Below are 13,389 nucleotides of genomic sequence, written 5' to 3' on the forward strand. Positions count from 1 at the left end.
GCGAGGCGGAAGTTGCCAAGGTGGACAGGTTCGTCGAAGCAATGCTGCGCGCGGTGGTGGCAGTGTGGCTTGAGGAACGCGCAACGCTACATAGGCGCGGTGAGGACGACTCATCGCGGTGGCTGCGCGGCTGGTCTTCAGCATTTTGGCCATCTCCAGGCTCTTGATCTGACGGGCGGTCCAAGAGTGCGCGCGAGGTGGGCGACAGGGTAGGGTCGGCGTAAAGACCCTCTTCGTCATCGAGGTCGTGGCCATGAGGGGAGCGGTCCATGGCTCGCGGGGAGTCGGCTTCAGCGCAGCATGGCCCGCAGGTGTCGGGGGCGCACAAGTGGTAGAGGTCTGGGGCGGAGCATGACAGAGAGGTGAGAGGCAAAAGGTTGCGGAAAGGCCAGAAGAAGGTTGCACCCCCAGAATCGGCGAGTAGCAAGTCAGAGAGAGTAATGCTCGACGGGCTCGAGGTTTAAAAATAGACGGACCACTCCACAATCCGCCGCCGTGCGAACATGTTGGCGGCCCGCCCCACCAGGTTGGAAAAGTCCAACACGACGGCCGCCAAACGCTTTCTGTGTCAACCTCCCGACCTTGGCCTCGTCATGTTCAGTCGGGCCTCGTCGTCCAGATAAGACCGCCTCACGACACTGACACGCCCTTGACTGCTTACTACTCGTTGATGACGACGGGGGGTTTATTCCGTCTCGTACAGCCCGTGCGTGCCGCTCTCGCCTCTTTTCCTGTTGGATTGACAAGAAGTTGCACCGGTGACACGTTCAGTACGACCTTACTTTTGGCCACTTAATCTTCTACTTGCTCTCATTGTGCATGTACGTCGTCTTTTTTTGTTGTTTATACGAGACTTGCTTTTCTGAATCAAACTGCTTCTTGCGTTTGAACAGCGGGCAGCATCAAACTACCTAACCAGAAACGCATCGAAGCCATGCTTGTGTTACTTGTATACATTTCTCTATCTTTCCTCTCTCTCTTTTCTTCTTGCCCATCGTCCTCTTGCAATCATGTAATTATCACTCATTGCTTTCAACCCATGGATCTATGCGTTCGCGCGCCGGCCACGAGACGCCAACACAAGAAAGACAGCCTTGGCAAGAGAAGCATGCAAGCGAAGCAGCATTCCAAACGCAAGCAGACAGACGGACAAACAGTGGAGGTAGCATAACACATTCATTGACACAACTGACTGTCCCGTCCCGAGATGCAGCGAGCCGGCTAGCGTGGCTGGGTATAACGAAAGAGCAAAGGAAAAAAGGTGACAACAAGAGAAAAGACGACAAGGAAAAAAAAAAAAAAAAAAAAAAAAGAGGATATACAGGCGAAGGCGTTGGAAGAAAATCATGTTTCAGCTCGACGTATAACCACTCAACCCAACCCTAGACTAAGACGAGAGAAGGGAATCGGTTGGTTGGCAGCGCGGCAGAGCCGGAAAGAAGAAGCAAAACAGTAAAATCCCGACAAATGTTTTTCATTTCCATGCTTTCCATTCCAGACCTCTCACTGCTCCCAATGGACCGCTTAGAGGGCAAAGAAGGCGCCAGCCATACCGGCAACCATGCCGACAAAGCCACCAGCCTTGACGGCCGAGGCAGCACCAGTGTACAGCGCGCCGGGAGTGGTGACGGGAGTGCCAGCAACGGGCGTGGGGACGCGGGCGGGCGTGGTGGCGCCAGCCGGGGGAGCAGAGGCGGCGGGCTGAGTGTTGCCGCCAGCGCTGGGGACGATGACGGGAGCAGTCGTCACAGCGGTGGTGACAGCAGACTTGGTAGAGGTGGCAAAGGAGATGGCCGGGGTCGAGACGATGGGAGTGGGAATAGCGCTGGGAAGGGTTAGTCTTTGTTTTGCAGTCTTGGCTTGTTTTTTTGTTTTGAGCGTGGTGGCATTGGGGGTGGAATGCAGACGTACCAGTCCTTGCAGGAAGTGACGGTGCTGGTGTAGACGGGACGAGTCACAACGCAGCCACCGTTGGAGCAGTCGAGGCTGACGCTCGAGGCGCCAGTGACGGTGTAAGTCCTGCTGCCGTGGGCAAAGGTGGTGGCCTCGGGGCAGTAGGTGGTGTACTCGGTCAGAGTCTCGGTGACGACGCGCTCACCCGACTTGGCGGGCGACGAAGAGGCCGACACGACAGCGGACGAAGTCGTGGCAGCGTTCTCAACCTTGACCGAGGCGGTGGTGGTGGTGGCGGCGGCGGCGGCGGCGCTGGAGCTCGACGAGCCAGATTTCTTGTTGGAGATGCCGAATTGGGTGCTCCCTGGAAAGGTGTTAGCCAAGTTTTGATTCAAGAGCTCAAGGGATACGCACATTGGTAGGCGCCGTTGGAGTCAAAGACAATCTTCATGCCGTAGCCAGTGTCGCCGTTGCTGTCCTCGAGCGAGGTCTCGGGGGTCCAGGCATAAGTTCCATCGTTCTCGGTACCAGTCACAATGGGGCCGACGGTGACACAGTTGGTGGAAGGACCCTTGCACAGGTAGAGCGAGACGGTACCGCCAGAGTAGGGCGAGGTCGCGTTCCAGGTAATGTCAAAGGGCTTGCCAACGGGGACGACCTGAGAGCCAATGTTAGTTGGTGGCTCACCTTTCGCAAGACGGCAGAGGACTTACGGAACCGGTACCAGGGAGGTAGATTGCGTTGCCACTGGGCAAGTCCTCGGCCTTGACGAGGGTGGCCAGGCCGGCCGTGAAGAGGGCAAAGAGGGAAAAGTCGCTGGAGAGCATGGTGGCTGAGTGAAGGACTGGGGATAAAGAGTGACTGTTGACAGAGAAAACTGCCGGCGGACGAGGTTAAGATGTAGGAAGGAGGGGACGAAGCCTAACGAGCTTCTGAAAGAGGTTGATGGAGCGTTGTTGTTCGAGACAGGAAGAAAGAGGAAAAGAGGCTGAAAAGTAATAAATGGATCGATCCTTCGGCGACAGGGCACAAAAGTCAGGATAGCCGAGGAGTGGACAGTGCCAGCCAGTGGGCCTCGTCGTCGTATCGGCAGGCAAGATGAGCACAGTCTAATCTCAAAGAGTCAACGGGGCGGAGGCATGGCGGAGATTGTGCTGGCTTGGTGGTACGGCGCGGTGTCAGCCAGCGAGGGGGGGGGGAGGGGGGGACATGGAGGCCATGGCAGAGGGCGCCAAGTTTGGGGGGGGGGGGGGGGGGGGGGGCAGGTGGGTGGCATGGCAGCGAGCGCAAAAGGGTAGGTCACGATGGGGCAGCATGGTGGAGGTGGTGGTTGATGTGATGGAATAGAGTGAGTGTTGGTCGAGCGGCCCTGGCACTGGCACTGGCAGCCAAGCCCTAGGGCCGCCCAAGTGACATATCATGAACAACACCATCCAGTCCCCAATGCGACCAGTAGACGCGAGCCGGCGCCTTGGCAGCCTCCTTTCTGTCCTGTCCCTTTCTGCCACACGCGTTGCGACCGTTGCCTCCATTGAACAGCCCACGCAGACGCTCAATCTGGTCGGAAACATGTCTCATCAGCCCTGACAGTGCCAGGACCGGGCCATGTCCGTCGCCGCCGTGTCGCGGGCCTCGATGTGGAGAGGGCATACCACCGTACCTGACGATCGCTGACTCGTGCAGCAGCCCTGCGAGGCTGTTCAGCCTGTCCATAGGTACGTACCTGGGTACCTTGGCCGGCAAACAATCACCGTTGGAAAAACAACCTAACCACCACCATGCGACGTGACTTCACCCACCTCGTACTACATACATACCGTGTGATAGTTCCTGCTTCCCACGCGTAAAAATAACCCTTTCCCACTCCCACTACTGCGGCCCGTATTGCTCCCATCCTCCGCGCCCGGCTAAGCAGTTATGACCGTTGCGTCCGCTCTGGTCATACGACAAAACACCGACCTCGGCAACTACCTTGGCACTTCACTGGCCATCTCGGGTAAGGCTGAGTACGTCCGTACAGGGCCAGCTTTTTTTTTTATCTCCATTCACAAGTTGCTGGAGTGGAGACTGCGGTTTTTTGTTGTTTTTTGTGGTTTTTTTTTTTTTTTTTTTTTTTTTTTTTTTGGTTGTTGGTATATTTGCCGAAACCGAACAGCGGCGAACACGGTCCACGACGTCTCAACGCCCGGGAATCAACTTCACACGCGCGCGCTGGCTGGCGGACCGCTCCTGCTTTCAAACACGCGTGGACGCGGCCATAAGCGCTTCTCCGCCCAGTGGCTTGCGAGGGCAGCGGGATAACCCGGTCATCCTTTGGTGCAGCAATTTTCAGGTAGGGGGGGGGGGGGGGGGGGGGGGGGGGCCAGAAATCCTTCACCGCAACACCCAATAATATGAATGGCCGCCTTGCGCTGACCAATCGCGCAGGCATGGAAGACACTCAACCTCCAAAATGTGACATGGAAGACAAGCTTCTGGACAAGCTTTCGCCAACAAGCTTCACTTGCGGATGCATGCAAGTACAACATGGACAGACAGGGTTTGCTTGCTCGCTCCCCTTTTGGTCATGCTCTCGCCTACCACCCACCCTCGCTGAAAACAGCCCAGCCGCTCACCACCACCATCAATACATATTCGGCGTCGCACAGGATGCCGTCCCATCCATCTTGCCCTCCGCGCTCATACATAGCTCCGGCCCGCCGACGTTGTTTTCGTCCGCCGCGCGCAGTGGGGGCCGCCGGGCTGGCTGGCTACGTCTGCATCCCCAGGCCAGGCCAGGCCAGGCCAGGCAGCAGAGCTAGAAGGCAAGCATCCAGGCCCAAGGCATGGCGTGGGATGAGCCCGCGCAAAAGGACACTGCCGGACGGCGGGCAGCGGCATCGAGAATCAAGGCAGTGGAATCCCTCCCCCCATGAAGCTCCTCGGCGATTTCATTGCCTATGTCGTGCGGCTTCGCTCCCATTGCCTCGGCGTCGTCGTTTGTCTGTCTGGTCCTCGCTCTCAATCAGCGGCGCTTGCAAGGCTCGAATCAAGACTTTGGCCCAAGACGTCTCCGTCTCATTTTTTATTTTTTTGGGCCAGAAGGCCGGACACGCTGCTTGTCACTGGTGGGCAGACTCTACTCCCGCTGGAGGGCTGAAGGCGAGCGGTTGTGCTGCTGACTGACCGGCCTCATGACCCCTTTTATACCAGGACCGCCGCGGACCGCCTGGTCTGGAACATGTGCACCTCGCTCGCTTCGTTCCCTCTCAACACCTCTGGCCCTCTGTTTTCATCTGGCGTGGCGAGTGTGCGTTATGAACACAGTCGCCTCGTCAATTGAGCAAGCAATCGACCAATAGCAGGAACCTGCAACGACGATGACAGCGACAACAACATCAACAACAACATCAACAACATCAAAAACTCCATGCATGCAATGCCATGTCCGACCCGGCGCAGAGATGCAATCAAGAGACATATCTCCATCCATCCATGCCCCATACCCAATGCCCATGCGTGCGCGAAAAGAAAGACGTCCGAATCATGGCAACAAACAAACAAACAAATGCCTGTCCGAGAGGAGATGACATGTAATGTATGCACCGGCGCCTTGAGTCCGTCCAGTCTATCTGTTTTATTCTTTTGACTGCCACCGTCCGTCGTCAGAGTCATCATCAACAACAACAGCAGCAGCAGCAGCAGCAACAGCATCCGGGCGCCCATTCGCCCGCGGCCCACTCTACCGTCCAAACATCTTCTTCTCGACGATTCTCAGCGGCACGTACGAGACGGCCGCAAACGCGAAGCCGAGCTCGAATCCCACGTCGCCGCCGATCGAGGGCAGGCCGGCGTGGCGCGCAATAGGGCCGATCCACCACGTCTGCGACATGCCCGTCACCATGCCCGCGACGCCGAAGCAAAAGGCCAGGATGGCCGCGATGCCCGGCGGCAGCTTGCCCGGCTTGTCGTAGTCTTCCGGGTTGTAGCCGCCGATACCGCGCTTGAAGACGAAGTGGTCCGAGACGGCGATGCCTTCGTAGATAGCTAGCCAGTAGCCGATGAAGTTCATAAAGTTTTCTGTGCGGGGTTACGTTAGCGGAGTTCAGCCTGAGGTGGCTTGATGTCGAGTTTGCTTACCAAGAACAATGTTGAAGTGCGAGTAGCCCGGGATGGCAATGGCAATGTAGACGCCGGTGCCGACGCCAGTCCAGATCCAACGGGGAATGTGGGTGGTCCAGCGGGCAAAGACTTGCACGGTCAGGGCAATGGAGTAAATGTTGGGGCAGTTGTTCGCAATGATGGACAGGGCCAGAATGACGAGACAGAACTCGCCAAACCTGCCCATCTTGTGGACGAGCACGGCAGCAAGCAGTCCACCAGTGCTGGAGTTTGCGTATCCCTCGGCATAGCGGTTGTCGCCGCCGTTGAGCTGGGTGGCAGAGTAGACGGCGATTCCGAGCATCTGGGTAAAGAGAAGGGGAAAGATCAGGCCAAGGTAGGTGCTGACAAAGACCTTGCGGCGGCTCTGGTTACTTGGCTGGTAGACGGTGTAGTCAGCTGCGTAACTGGCCCAGCCAGTCGCGAAACCGTACACTGTGCAGCCAAAGGATAAGACACCGCCGAGTTCTGATTTGCCAACTCCCATTGGGATGGACTGGAAGTCGCCGCTGTGAGCAAAAACTCCGAGAGTAATCAGGAATACGATAAATGTCGGGATCCAGGACCAAAACTCGTAGGCGTGGACAATCTTGTAGCCAAAAAGTGTGACGAGGAAGGTGCAGACAGCAATGATGACAATGCCAGCCCAGCCAGGAACGTCAGTGTTCACGGCGTGAATCAGCTGAGCTCCAACGATGGAGTTGACGGAAGACCAGCCCATGCAAGCCAGGACGTTAAAGCAAGCAACTAACACGGCATTAGTCTGAGGAATTGAGACAGTTACCAAATTTCTCACTGAGCTTCACTCCGTACCAGCCAAACCAGAAACGAGAGAGAACCATCTGGCGCAGACCGAATCTAGGCCCGAAGCCGGAAAACCAGCAGACTGGAATGATACCGAGGAGGTTGATAAAGAGGCAGACCAACATGGCATCGGCGACGCCCAGTTCAAAGAGTTCCGTTCCTAGGACACCAATGGCAAAGGACGAGACGACCATGTTGGCAGAGAGCCACTGAAGCCCCGTTAGCATGTGGACAGGAGGTAAACTGGACCACGGCCCATTACCATAGTTCCCACGTTCAAGAGAGAGGTGTCGGTGCGCTCATTTTCAGGCACGCGCTCAATGCCTCTCTGCTCAATGTTGAGCTTGCCGGCGAGCCTCTGCATGCGCGCGTAGAAGCTGTCACCATATTCGAAGCTCTCTCCAGGCACAGCATTGCCTTCGACGGTGAAGGTCGGGGTCCCGTGTTTGTTGCCCGAGTCCGCGGAGCCAACTTCAGCTTCGGCGGCCGACTTCTCGACGTCGAAGAAGACCATGGCGCGACGCGGGTGACGCGAGGTCGCGAGGAGTTTTAGTGTCGAGGCTAGCTAGCTAAAGCTCCGCGAAGGAGTTTGATCTTCAGCAGCCAGAAGAGGGTGGTGGCCAGGCAGGGAACCGGGGAGTTGGGGACACGGGAACAGAAACCAGGGAAGCAGAGGCCGGCAGAAACATGATTGAAATAACAAAAAGCGATTGACCGGGTTCGCGTGCAGCTGGCGAGCAGAGAGTGTGCAGAAGCGGATCCAGTTTTTGCTTGTCCCAATCGAAGGCATTGATGAGGCAAGGCCGAAAGCCCGACCCTTGATCAGCAAATTAGCATCGTCTTGGGGCCAGCATTCGGCCCTGCAAAAGCCTCGAGGCCGGTCGCCACGCGCCACTCGCGCTGGCTGCGTCTCAACATCGACATGCCGCCGTGACTTGCCAGGATGACGGCAACGATAGGCGCAGTCTTGGCCGCCAGACTGGGCAACTGGCCACGCTGAGGATGAGCGGTGGACCTCGATCTTTCGAGAGTTGGCCGGCGCGGTAAGATGCTGCATGTCGTGTGATAAGCCCTGCGGCGCACAGCATTTTGATGTTTGACGCTTTGGCGTAAACGGCAGGCCGAGCCTACCCAACCGAAACCCAAATTGCCAAAACCCCAAGCAACGGGAACTTGATTGACTGGCCAGGATCCATGACAAGTTTGATCCAACCTCAACCGGCCATCATTAAGGAGCTGCATCCCCTCGTCCGGCATCCAGGTGGAAGCAATCGCAGATCAGTGGGACGGCACGCGAGGAGCGGGCCCGGCCGACGCTCCCCATAAGCTATGCACGCCTATCGACATGTTGCTCCAAAGGGTGACGCAAGGCCGCCTCTCGAGTCCAGAAGCTGTAGCTACGTCCTTCGGGGTTGACCGACGCATGGAATGGTAACACAAAGCTCCTCTTGCCGTCGGCCACGTGCACAGACTGTCAATTTCCCCAGACTCCCAAGCCCCTGGAACTGCAAACACTGTGGGGTTCCCTTCACCTCCTCTGCAGTGGTCATGGCTGCAACTTTCCTCGGAATTCAGGTATGCAGTCTGCATTCACCCCGCTCGCAGCAGCGCGATTACCAGGGCTGCCGCTGTCGACTCTATTCCCCGTGAACCATGATCGGATGCCTGGAGTGCTCTCCTAGCGCGGACGGACGGTGCCACTGCAGATCGCCTGGGCAACTACAGCTTGCTGATGACTCGTGTTAGCTTGCTGTACCTGTGCTATAGACTTTGAATCACTACTGTTTCGCAGTGCCGGAATCCTTGATGTGATCTCCGCAAGGAACAGGGGACGGCCAGAGGCGAAAGAATGTTGTGCGAGTTCAAGTTACATTCGATGACTTTGAAATAGCAGACGCAATGTTTGGTGAAAAATCCGAGCCGACTCCAAGACGAATGTAGATCGAGTAAGCATTTTGGTGGAGGTCCTAAGCGAATGTGGCTGAATGCTTCTTTTCAGCTCGTGTTGCACTGAGTTGTATAGCGCTAGCTTTTAGGCTTGAATGCCACATGAACTCGATTTTCAAATTAGTAGGATGCGAATTGAACCAAAGTTGATTGGCAGTAGAGCTGAAGAAACTTGGCTGCTGACGACAGATTGCATAAGAGAAACCCCTGCTGAGGTAGAGGGATCCTAGGCTGCACCAGTGAAGAATGAGGCTGTGGGTTTCAATAAAGCGAAAGCACGTATTCATCCATCGACCAGGATGCGACAACGAGGTAAGGATTGAGACGGCAAAGAGTCTTGAAGAGGACCGGTGAGAGAAGCAGAGAAGTGTTGTCCAGATTGACTTATTCAGCGGGAATGGGGATTGGTCGGGGGTTGGAAGACCGACGGGATGCTTCACCGCCTTGGTTGAGCACGGCCCCATTGCTGAATTTCCTGGGTGCCATGCCGTGGCCGACCAAATAATCGCGTCGCATCTTACTTGACTCTTTTGATTCTGTCGCGTCCCCCACCAACATCCTTCGCACGCCCTCACGATCCTCTCCATGGTCGACAGATAGCCTGTCTGCTTGACCTCTGTCGACGAGAACAAACATTCACAATGGCGAGCAAAAAAGACCTTCTCTACGACAAGTGCGCCGAGCGCGAGCCGGGCACTATTTTCTTCCAGGAAGACCTCGTCCTGCTCAACATTGCCAAGGATGTCGAGGAGCTGGTCATGCTGTGCCAGCAGCTGGTCGACTCACACCTGTTTGAGCTGCTTGAGTCTGGCCAGAATTCATGGGACCGCACGCTGTGCTGGCGGCTGCGGACGCGCGAAGATGCAAACAAGTGAGACGACGACAAACTCCACCACAGCAAGCAAGCAAGCAAGCAGAAATGCTGACCCCAGATGCGCCGCAGACTGCGCTCCATGGACCCCAACGAGCGCGTCGTATACTCGCACATTTCCTCGACCGGCGACCAAGGCATGTGGACGCGCACAATCAAGGCCAAGACCAACTTCCACCAGACCGTCATCAACAAGGCGCTCAAGTCGCTCGAGGGCAAGCGCCTCGTCAAGTCCATCACCAGCGTTAAGAACCCGGGCCGCAAGATCTACATGCTCGCACACCTGACGCCCGCCGAAGACGTCTCGGGCGGCCCGTGGCACACGGACGGCGAGCTCGACGTCGAGCTCATCGACACAATCTCGGCCGTCATTGTGCAATGGGTCGAGGGCCAGAGCTGGGTCGAGCAGCCGCGCCCGAACATCAACAAGGACGCCATTGCACGCAAGAAGGAGGCCGTCGTCGCCGCCCGCAGACTCGACCCTACAGCCAATCCGCCAAAGTACAAACCGCCGACTGGCCGTGGAGGACGCCCGCTCGTGCCCCATCCCCCTGGCTACCGCAACTACCCCACCGCGACGTCGATTCTGGACTTCATTCGCAACAGCGGCGTCATCGAGGGCGTCGTCATTCGCGAGACGGACTTGCGCATGCTGCTGGACAATCTGGTGTTTGACGGACGCTTGGAGCGCATCGGCGCCATGGGATATAGAAGTACTAGACGGGCTCCCGAGGACGAAGAGCCGTGGGGAAACGGCCTCACGCAGGCGCCTTGCGGTCGCTGCCCAGTCTTCAACCTGTGCGAGGAGGGAGGACCCGTCAGCGCGAGCAATTGCGTCTACTTTGAAGAGTGGCTAGCGCTGTAAGCGTCGCAGCAATTGGGTTTCGGGGTGGTGCTCGTTTTCAAAAAAGGGAATTATTTTTGCATAGCGACGGCGTTTTTTGGGGGGGCGGCTATCATGAGGGCAAGCGAAAAAAAAAGTCATCAACAGGTTTGCCAAAAAAGGGGAATATACCAATAGCCAGCCAGCCAGCCAGACCAGCTTGGTTAGCTTGCTTGCTTGCTTGCAGCTTCATCCAGCGAGGTTTAATCCTTTTTTTATAATCTTTGTTCTAGAACGGGAAACCCTTTCCAACCGATCTGAACATTATTCCTTTGGAGATTTCCACACTGTTCATACAAAAAAGGGGAGGCGAACACCGCAGCAAACCAAGCCCTCCAACGCCTGATGACGAGATCGTAACCGGAGATCATAACTACAAAATCGAAAAGGAGGCAAAAGGGTTGCCATTGTGAGACCATTCTTCTACACACCGCAAACCTCGCATCTCTTATGCTTCTTGAAGTCGTGCTGGTAGTGGTCGAAGTGGTCCTCCCAGCCGTGCTCCTTGTCAGCGCTAGGCGGCGCTCCCATCCAGTCCACGGCCTGGCCCAGGGCGTTGACGAAGCTGGTGCCCTTGGCCTGCAGCTCCTTGGTGATGACTTCGACGTCGACGTCCAGATAACTGCGCAAAAAATCGCCGACCTCGGTATTCTCGTGGTTGCCAACGAGCGGCGCGGCGGCCTTGCGTGACGAGGCGAAGATGTTGACGTCGGCAGCTGGGTGTAATTGTTAGTGATCGTGGCTTCTGCTGAGAAATGCTTTCGACTTACCAGAATGGCCGTGCGTGCTCCATCCAATCTGGCTACGACGGCTAACCATGTCGGCAAAAGTGTATGGTGCGAGCTCTGGGTTATCCACAATGCTCTTGACTTCGCTGTCAGCGGCATCGTCGATGCCGAAGCCTTTCCTCAGGTTCTCCCGAACCCATGCTTCAATCGCCGGCTTCTTGGGCTGGCCGGACAAGAAGCGGTTGTAGTTTTGGCTGATGCGCTCCGCCGAGTGCGAGGCATTGGAAAGGACACCAGGATACCAGAGATACTCGGGGTAGGTAGAGTGAAGCTCTGCAAGCGGATTAGCGGCGCACACGCTATGCAAGGGACAGGAACGTACGGCGGGCAGTAGCGAGACCTCCGGTCTCGTGGTCGCTCGTGCTGACCATGACACCCTCAGTGTCATCCTTTTCGAGAAATTCCAGCACGCTAGCAAAGGCCTTGTCGTACGCCAATACTTCGTGTACCTGAGCCGCAGGGTCGTTGGCATGACCGGCGTGGTCAATTCGGCTACCCTCAATCATCAAGAAGAATCCCTTGTCGCTATCCCTGGTGGCGTCGCTCAATGCCTTCATGGCTGTCTTGGCCATCTCATCCAAAGACGGGTAGATATCTGCCTCATTGCGGCGGTCAATCTCGTAGGGAATGTCCGTCCGGGCGAACAGTCCCAGCAGGGGAAGTTTGACGGCGCTGCCATCCTTGAGTCCATCAAATCCACTTCTGCTGTCAACGTAATCAAAGCCTTGCTCTTTTGCGTACGCAACGATGTCCCTATCGTCATCGCGGCAGGATCCTTCGGTCGAGTTCGGGAGGAAGTGGCACCTCCCGCCACCCAACATCAAGTCCACCACGCGACCGAGCGGATAGTCTCCGACCATTTGTTCAGCAATCCTATCTTCCTCCGAGCGCATGTTCACATGGGCCGCAAAGCAGGCGGGTGTGGCGTCCGTAATGCGGGTCGTGACAACCAGTCCTGTCATGTACCCAGCCCTCTTCGCAGCCTCCAACACAGTGCCGCAGGGCTGGTGGTCCGGCAGCATGGAGATTGCTCCATTGTAACTCTTGTGTCCGCAAGAAAAGGCCGTCGCTCCGGCTGCGCTGTCTGTAACCAAGCTGCTCGAGCTTCGAGTCCTCGACTGGCCGATCAAGTGTCCATCGAGAATGAGCGGATTGTCGAAAGGCTCCGCATGTTCATATTGCTTAAAAGTGCGAGTCAAACTCAGACTCGTTGGACCCATTCCATCCGACACCATGAATATGAGGTTGCGCTTGCCATCAGGCACTGGGGTGGGCGCCGATGTGGTGCGCTCCTTTTGGACGACGACGGCGAGGATGATTACGATGGTTGTGGCGAGAAGGGCCCAGACAAAGAGCCCGACTTCTCGGATCTTTTGCCATTTGCTGTGCGGCGGCTCGTACTTCTGGGTGTGCTCCCCAGTAAGCAGAGCATCCTCTTCGGCCAGACCACGGTCGTTGGTGTGCTCGGAGGCACGACGTTGTTCGAACAGCGGGCGCGCCATGATGAAGGCTCCGGAAGTCGCGCGTGAGTGATGACAGGCTCACTGGCGACGGGTTCAAAGGCTCGCAGGTGGGACAGGTTCGTAAACGTCTTTAGCGTAGATCCATAGAGAGTTGCGGAGTGGTTGGTCTCAGAGGAATGCCGCCGATCATCCCCAGCCTTGGCGGTCAGCTGCCGCCAGACACACACCATCCTAGGGCGACATCTGGCGGTCACGCAACTCCATAGCAAATGGAAAACCAAGGATTTTGCTTTCTTACAGATGCACATGCTGGGCTTGTACAGGAGCAGAAAATGTGGCTCGTCAAATGTACCTGTACCTGGCTACGCAACGGTGTGGATTAAATAGTGCCAGGTCGACCTCCCCTGCAACTAATAAACGAGCGAGTCTTGACCCTGGTATCCTCACGCCCCACGAAGCTCACATCTACGAGAAGCAGAACCTATTGGAATAACGCCTGTTTGAAGCGGATTTTCCTCGCCACTTCTGGTACTTCACGACCATCCCCAGATCAAGCAAGACACTAATCAACCAAGGAATTGCGAAATGTGCAAGAAAACG

The 13,389-nt window shown here is 56.5% G+C and overlaps 6 protein-coding genes across 6 annotated transcripts; 2 read left to right on the forward strand and 4 right to left on the reverse strand.

The window, feature by feature from the left end:
- Nucleotides 1–1,288: 1,288 nt before the first annotated feature.
- IWZ02DRAFT_438305 (Ser-Thr-rich glycosyl-phosphatidyl-inositol-anchored membrane family-domain-containing protein) lies at nucleotides 1,289–3,091 on the reverse strand. The gene is made up of 4 exons (XM_066766721.1): nucleotides 2,607–3,091; nucleotides 2,308–2,551; nucleotides 1,912–2,257; nucleotides 1,289–1,825 (listed from the first exon to the last, which is right to left on the reverse strand). Exons 1-4 carry the CDS (start codon nucleotides 2,718–2,720, stop codon nucleotides 1,525–1,527), a joined length of 1,005 nt encoding a protein of 334 aa, XP_066626753.1. The 5' UTR covers nucleotides 2,721–3,091; the 3' UTR covers nucleotides 1,289–1,524.
- A 1,258-nt stretch (nucleotides 3,092–4,349) lies between these two features.
- Nucleotides 4,350–5,123, forward strand: IWZ02DRAFT_2251 (uncharacterized protein). The gene has a single exon (XM_066762871.1). It carries the CDS (start codon nucleotides 4,420–4,422, stop codon nucleotides 5,056–5,058), a length of 639 nt encoding a protein of 212 aa, XP_066626754.1. The 5' UTR covers nucleotides 4,350–4,419; the 3' UTR covers nucleotides 5,059–5,123.
- On the reverse strand, nucleotides 5,124–5,788 carry IWZ02DRAFT_2252 (uncharacterized protein). Its single transcript, XM_066762873.1, has one exon. The coding sequence runs from the start codon at nucleotides 5,596–5,598 to the stop codon at nucleotides 5,188–5,190; it is 411 nt and encodes a 136-aa protein (XP_066626755.1). The 5' UTR covers nucleotides 5,599–5,788; the 3' UTR covers nucleotides 5,124–5,187.
- Nucleotides 5,502–7,492, reverse strand: IWZ02DRAFT_2233 (purine-cytosine permease). The gene is made up of 4 exons (XM_066762854.1): nucleotides 7,100–7,492; nucleotides 6,830–7,046; nucleotides 6,013–6,780; nucleotides 5,502–5,952 (listed from the first exon to the last, which is right to left on the reverse strand). Exons 1-4 carry the CDS (start codon nucleotides 7,349–7,351, stop codon nucleotides 5,615–5,617), a joined length of 1,575 nt encoding a protein of 524 aa, XP_066626756.1. The 5' UTR covers nucleotides 7,352–7,492; the 3' UTR covers nucleotides 5,502–5,614.
- A 1,933-nt stretch (nucleotides 7,493–9,425) lies between these two features.
- IWZ02DRAFT_466818 (DNA-directed RNA polymerase-like protein III subunit Rpc34) lies at nucleotides 9,426–10,520 on the forward strand (the record flags this gene model as incomplete). The annotated part of the gene is made up of 2 exons (XM_066768521.1): nucleotides 9,426–9,655; nucleotides 9,728–10,520. 2 exons carry the CDS (start codon nucleotides 9,426–9,428, stop codon nucleotides 10,518–10,520), a joined length of 1,023 nt encoding a protein of 340 aa, XP_066626757.1.
- A 220-nt stretch (nucleotides 10,521–10,740) lies between these two features.
- Nucleotides 10,741–13,101, reverse strand: IWZ02DRAFT_2278 (alkaline-phosphatase-like protein). Its single transcript, XM_066762914.1, has 3 exons — nucleotides 11,649–13,101; nucleotides 11,309–11,599; nucleotides 10,741–11,254 (listed from the first exon to the last, which is right to left on the reverse strand). The coding sequence occupies exons 1-3, from the start codon at nucleotides 12,826–12,828 to the stop codon at nucleotides 10,962–10,964; spliced, it is 1,764 nt and encodes a 587-aa protein (XP_066626758.1). The 5' UTR covers nucleotides 12,829–13,101; the 3' UTR covers nucleotides 10,741–10,961.
- Between the last annotated feature and the right edge of the window lie 288 nt (nucleotides 13,102–13,389).

This window comes from Phyllosticta citriasiana, assembly GCF_038021145.1.
Source record: "Phyllosticta citriasiana strain CBS 120426 chromosome Unknown IWZ02scaffold_1, whole genome shotgun sequence".
Taxonomy (NCBI): domain Eukaryota; kingdom Fungi; phylum Ascomycota; class Dothideomycetes; order Botryosphaeriales; family Phyllostictaceae; genus Phyllosticta; species Phyllosticta citriasiana.

What these genes read in the sequence shown, in the direction of transcription:
- IWZ02DRAFT_438305 (XM_066766721.1), bottom strand. Translation starts at nt 2,720, where the DNA reads ATGCTCTCCAGCGACTTTTCCCTCTTTGCCCTCTTCACGGCCGGCCTG. An exon ending in ACCTCCCTGGTACCGGTTCC is followed by an intron (nt 2,552 to 2,606) that starts GTAAGTCCTCTG and finishes ATTGGCTCTCAG; the next exon opens with GTCGTCCCCGTTGGCAAGCC. An exon ending in GTCACTTCCTGCAAGGACTG is followed by an intron (nt 1,826 to 1,911) that starts GTACGTCTGCAT and finishes AACCCTTCCCAG; the next exon opens with CGCTATTCCCACTCCCATCG.
- IWZ02DRAFT_2233 (XM_066762854.1), bottom strand. Translation starts at nt 7,351, where the DNA reads ATGGTCTTCTTCGACGTCGAGAAGTCGGCCGCCGAAGCTGAAGTTGGC. An exon ending in TCTTGAACGTGGGAACTATG is followed by an intron (nt 7,047 to 7,099) that starts GTAATGGGCCGT and finishes ACGGGGCTTCAG; the next exon opens with TGGCTCTCTGCCAACATGGT. An exon ending in CTGGTACGGAGTGAAGCTCA is followed by an intron (nt 6,781 to 6,829) that starts GTGAGAAATTTG and finishes ATGCCGTGTTAG; the next exon opens with TTGCTTGCTTTAACGTCCTG.
- IWZ02DRAFT_2278 (XM_066762914.1), bottom strand. Translation starts at nt 12,828, where the DNA reads ATGGCGCGCCCGCTGTTCGAACAACGTCGTGCCTCCGAGCACACCAAC. An exon ending in AGGTCTCGCTACTGCCCGCC is followed by an intron (nt 11,600 to 11,648) that starts GTACGTTCCTGT and finishes ATCCGCTTGCAG; the next exon opens with AGCTTCACTCTACCTACCCC. An exon ending in GAGCACGCACGGCCATTCTG is followed by an intron (nt 11,255 to 11,308) that starts GTAAGTCGAAAG and finishes AATTACACCCAG; the next exon opens with CTGCCGACGTCAACATCTTC.
- IWZ02DRAFT_2251 (XM_066762871.1), top strand. Translation starts at nt 4,420, where the DNA reads ATGGACAGACAGGGTTTGCTTGCTCGCTCCCCTTTTGGTCATGCTCTC.
- IWZ02DRAFT_2252 (XM_066762873.1), bottom strand. Translation starts at nt 5,598, where the DNA reads ATGGGCGCCCGGATGCTGTTGCTGCTGCTGCTGCTGCTGTTGTTGTTG.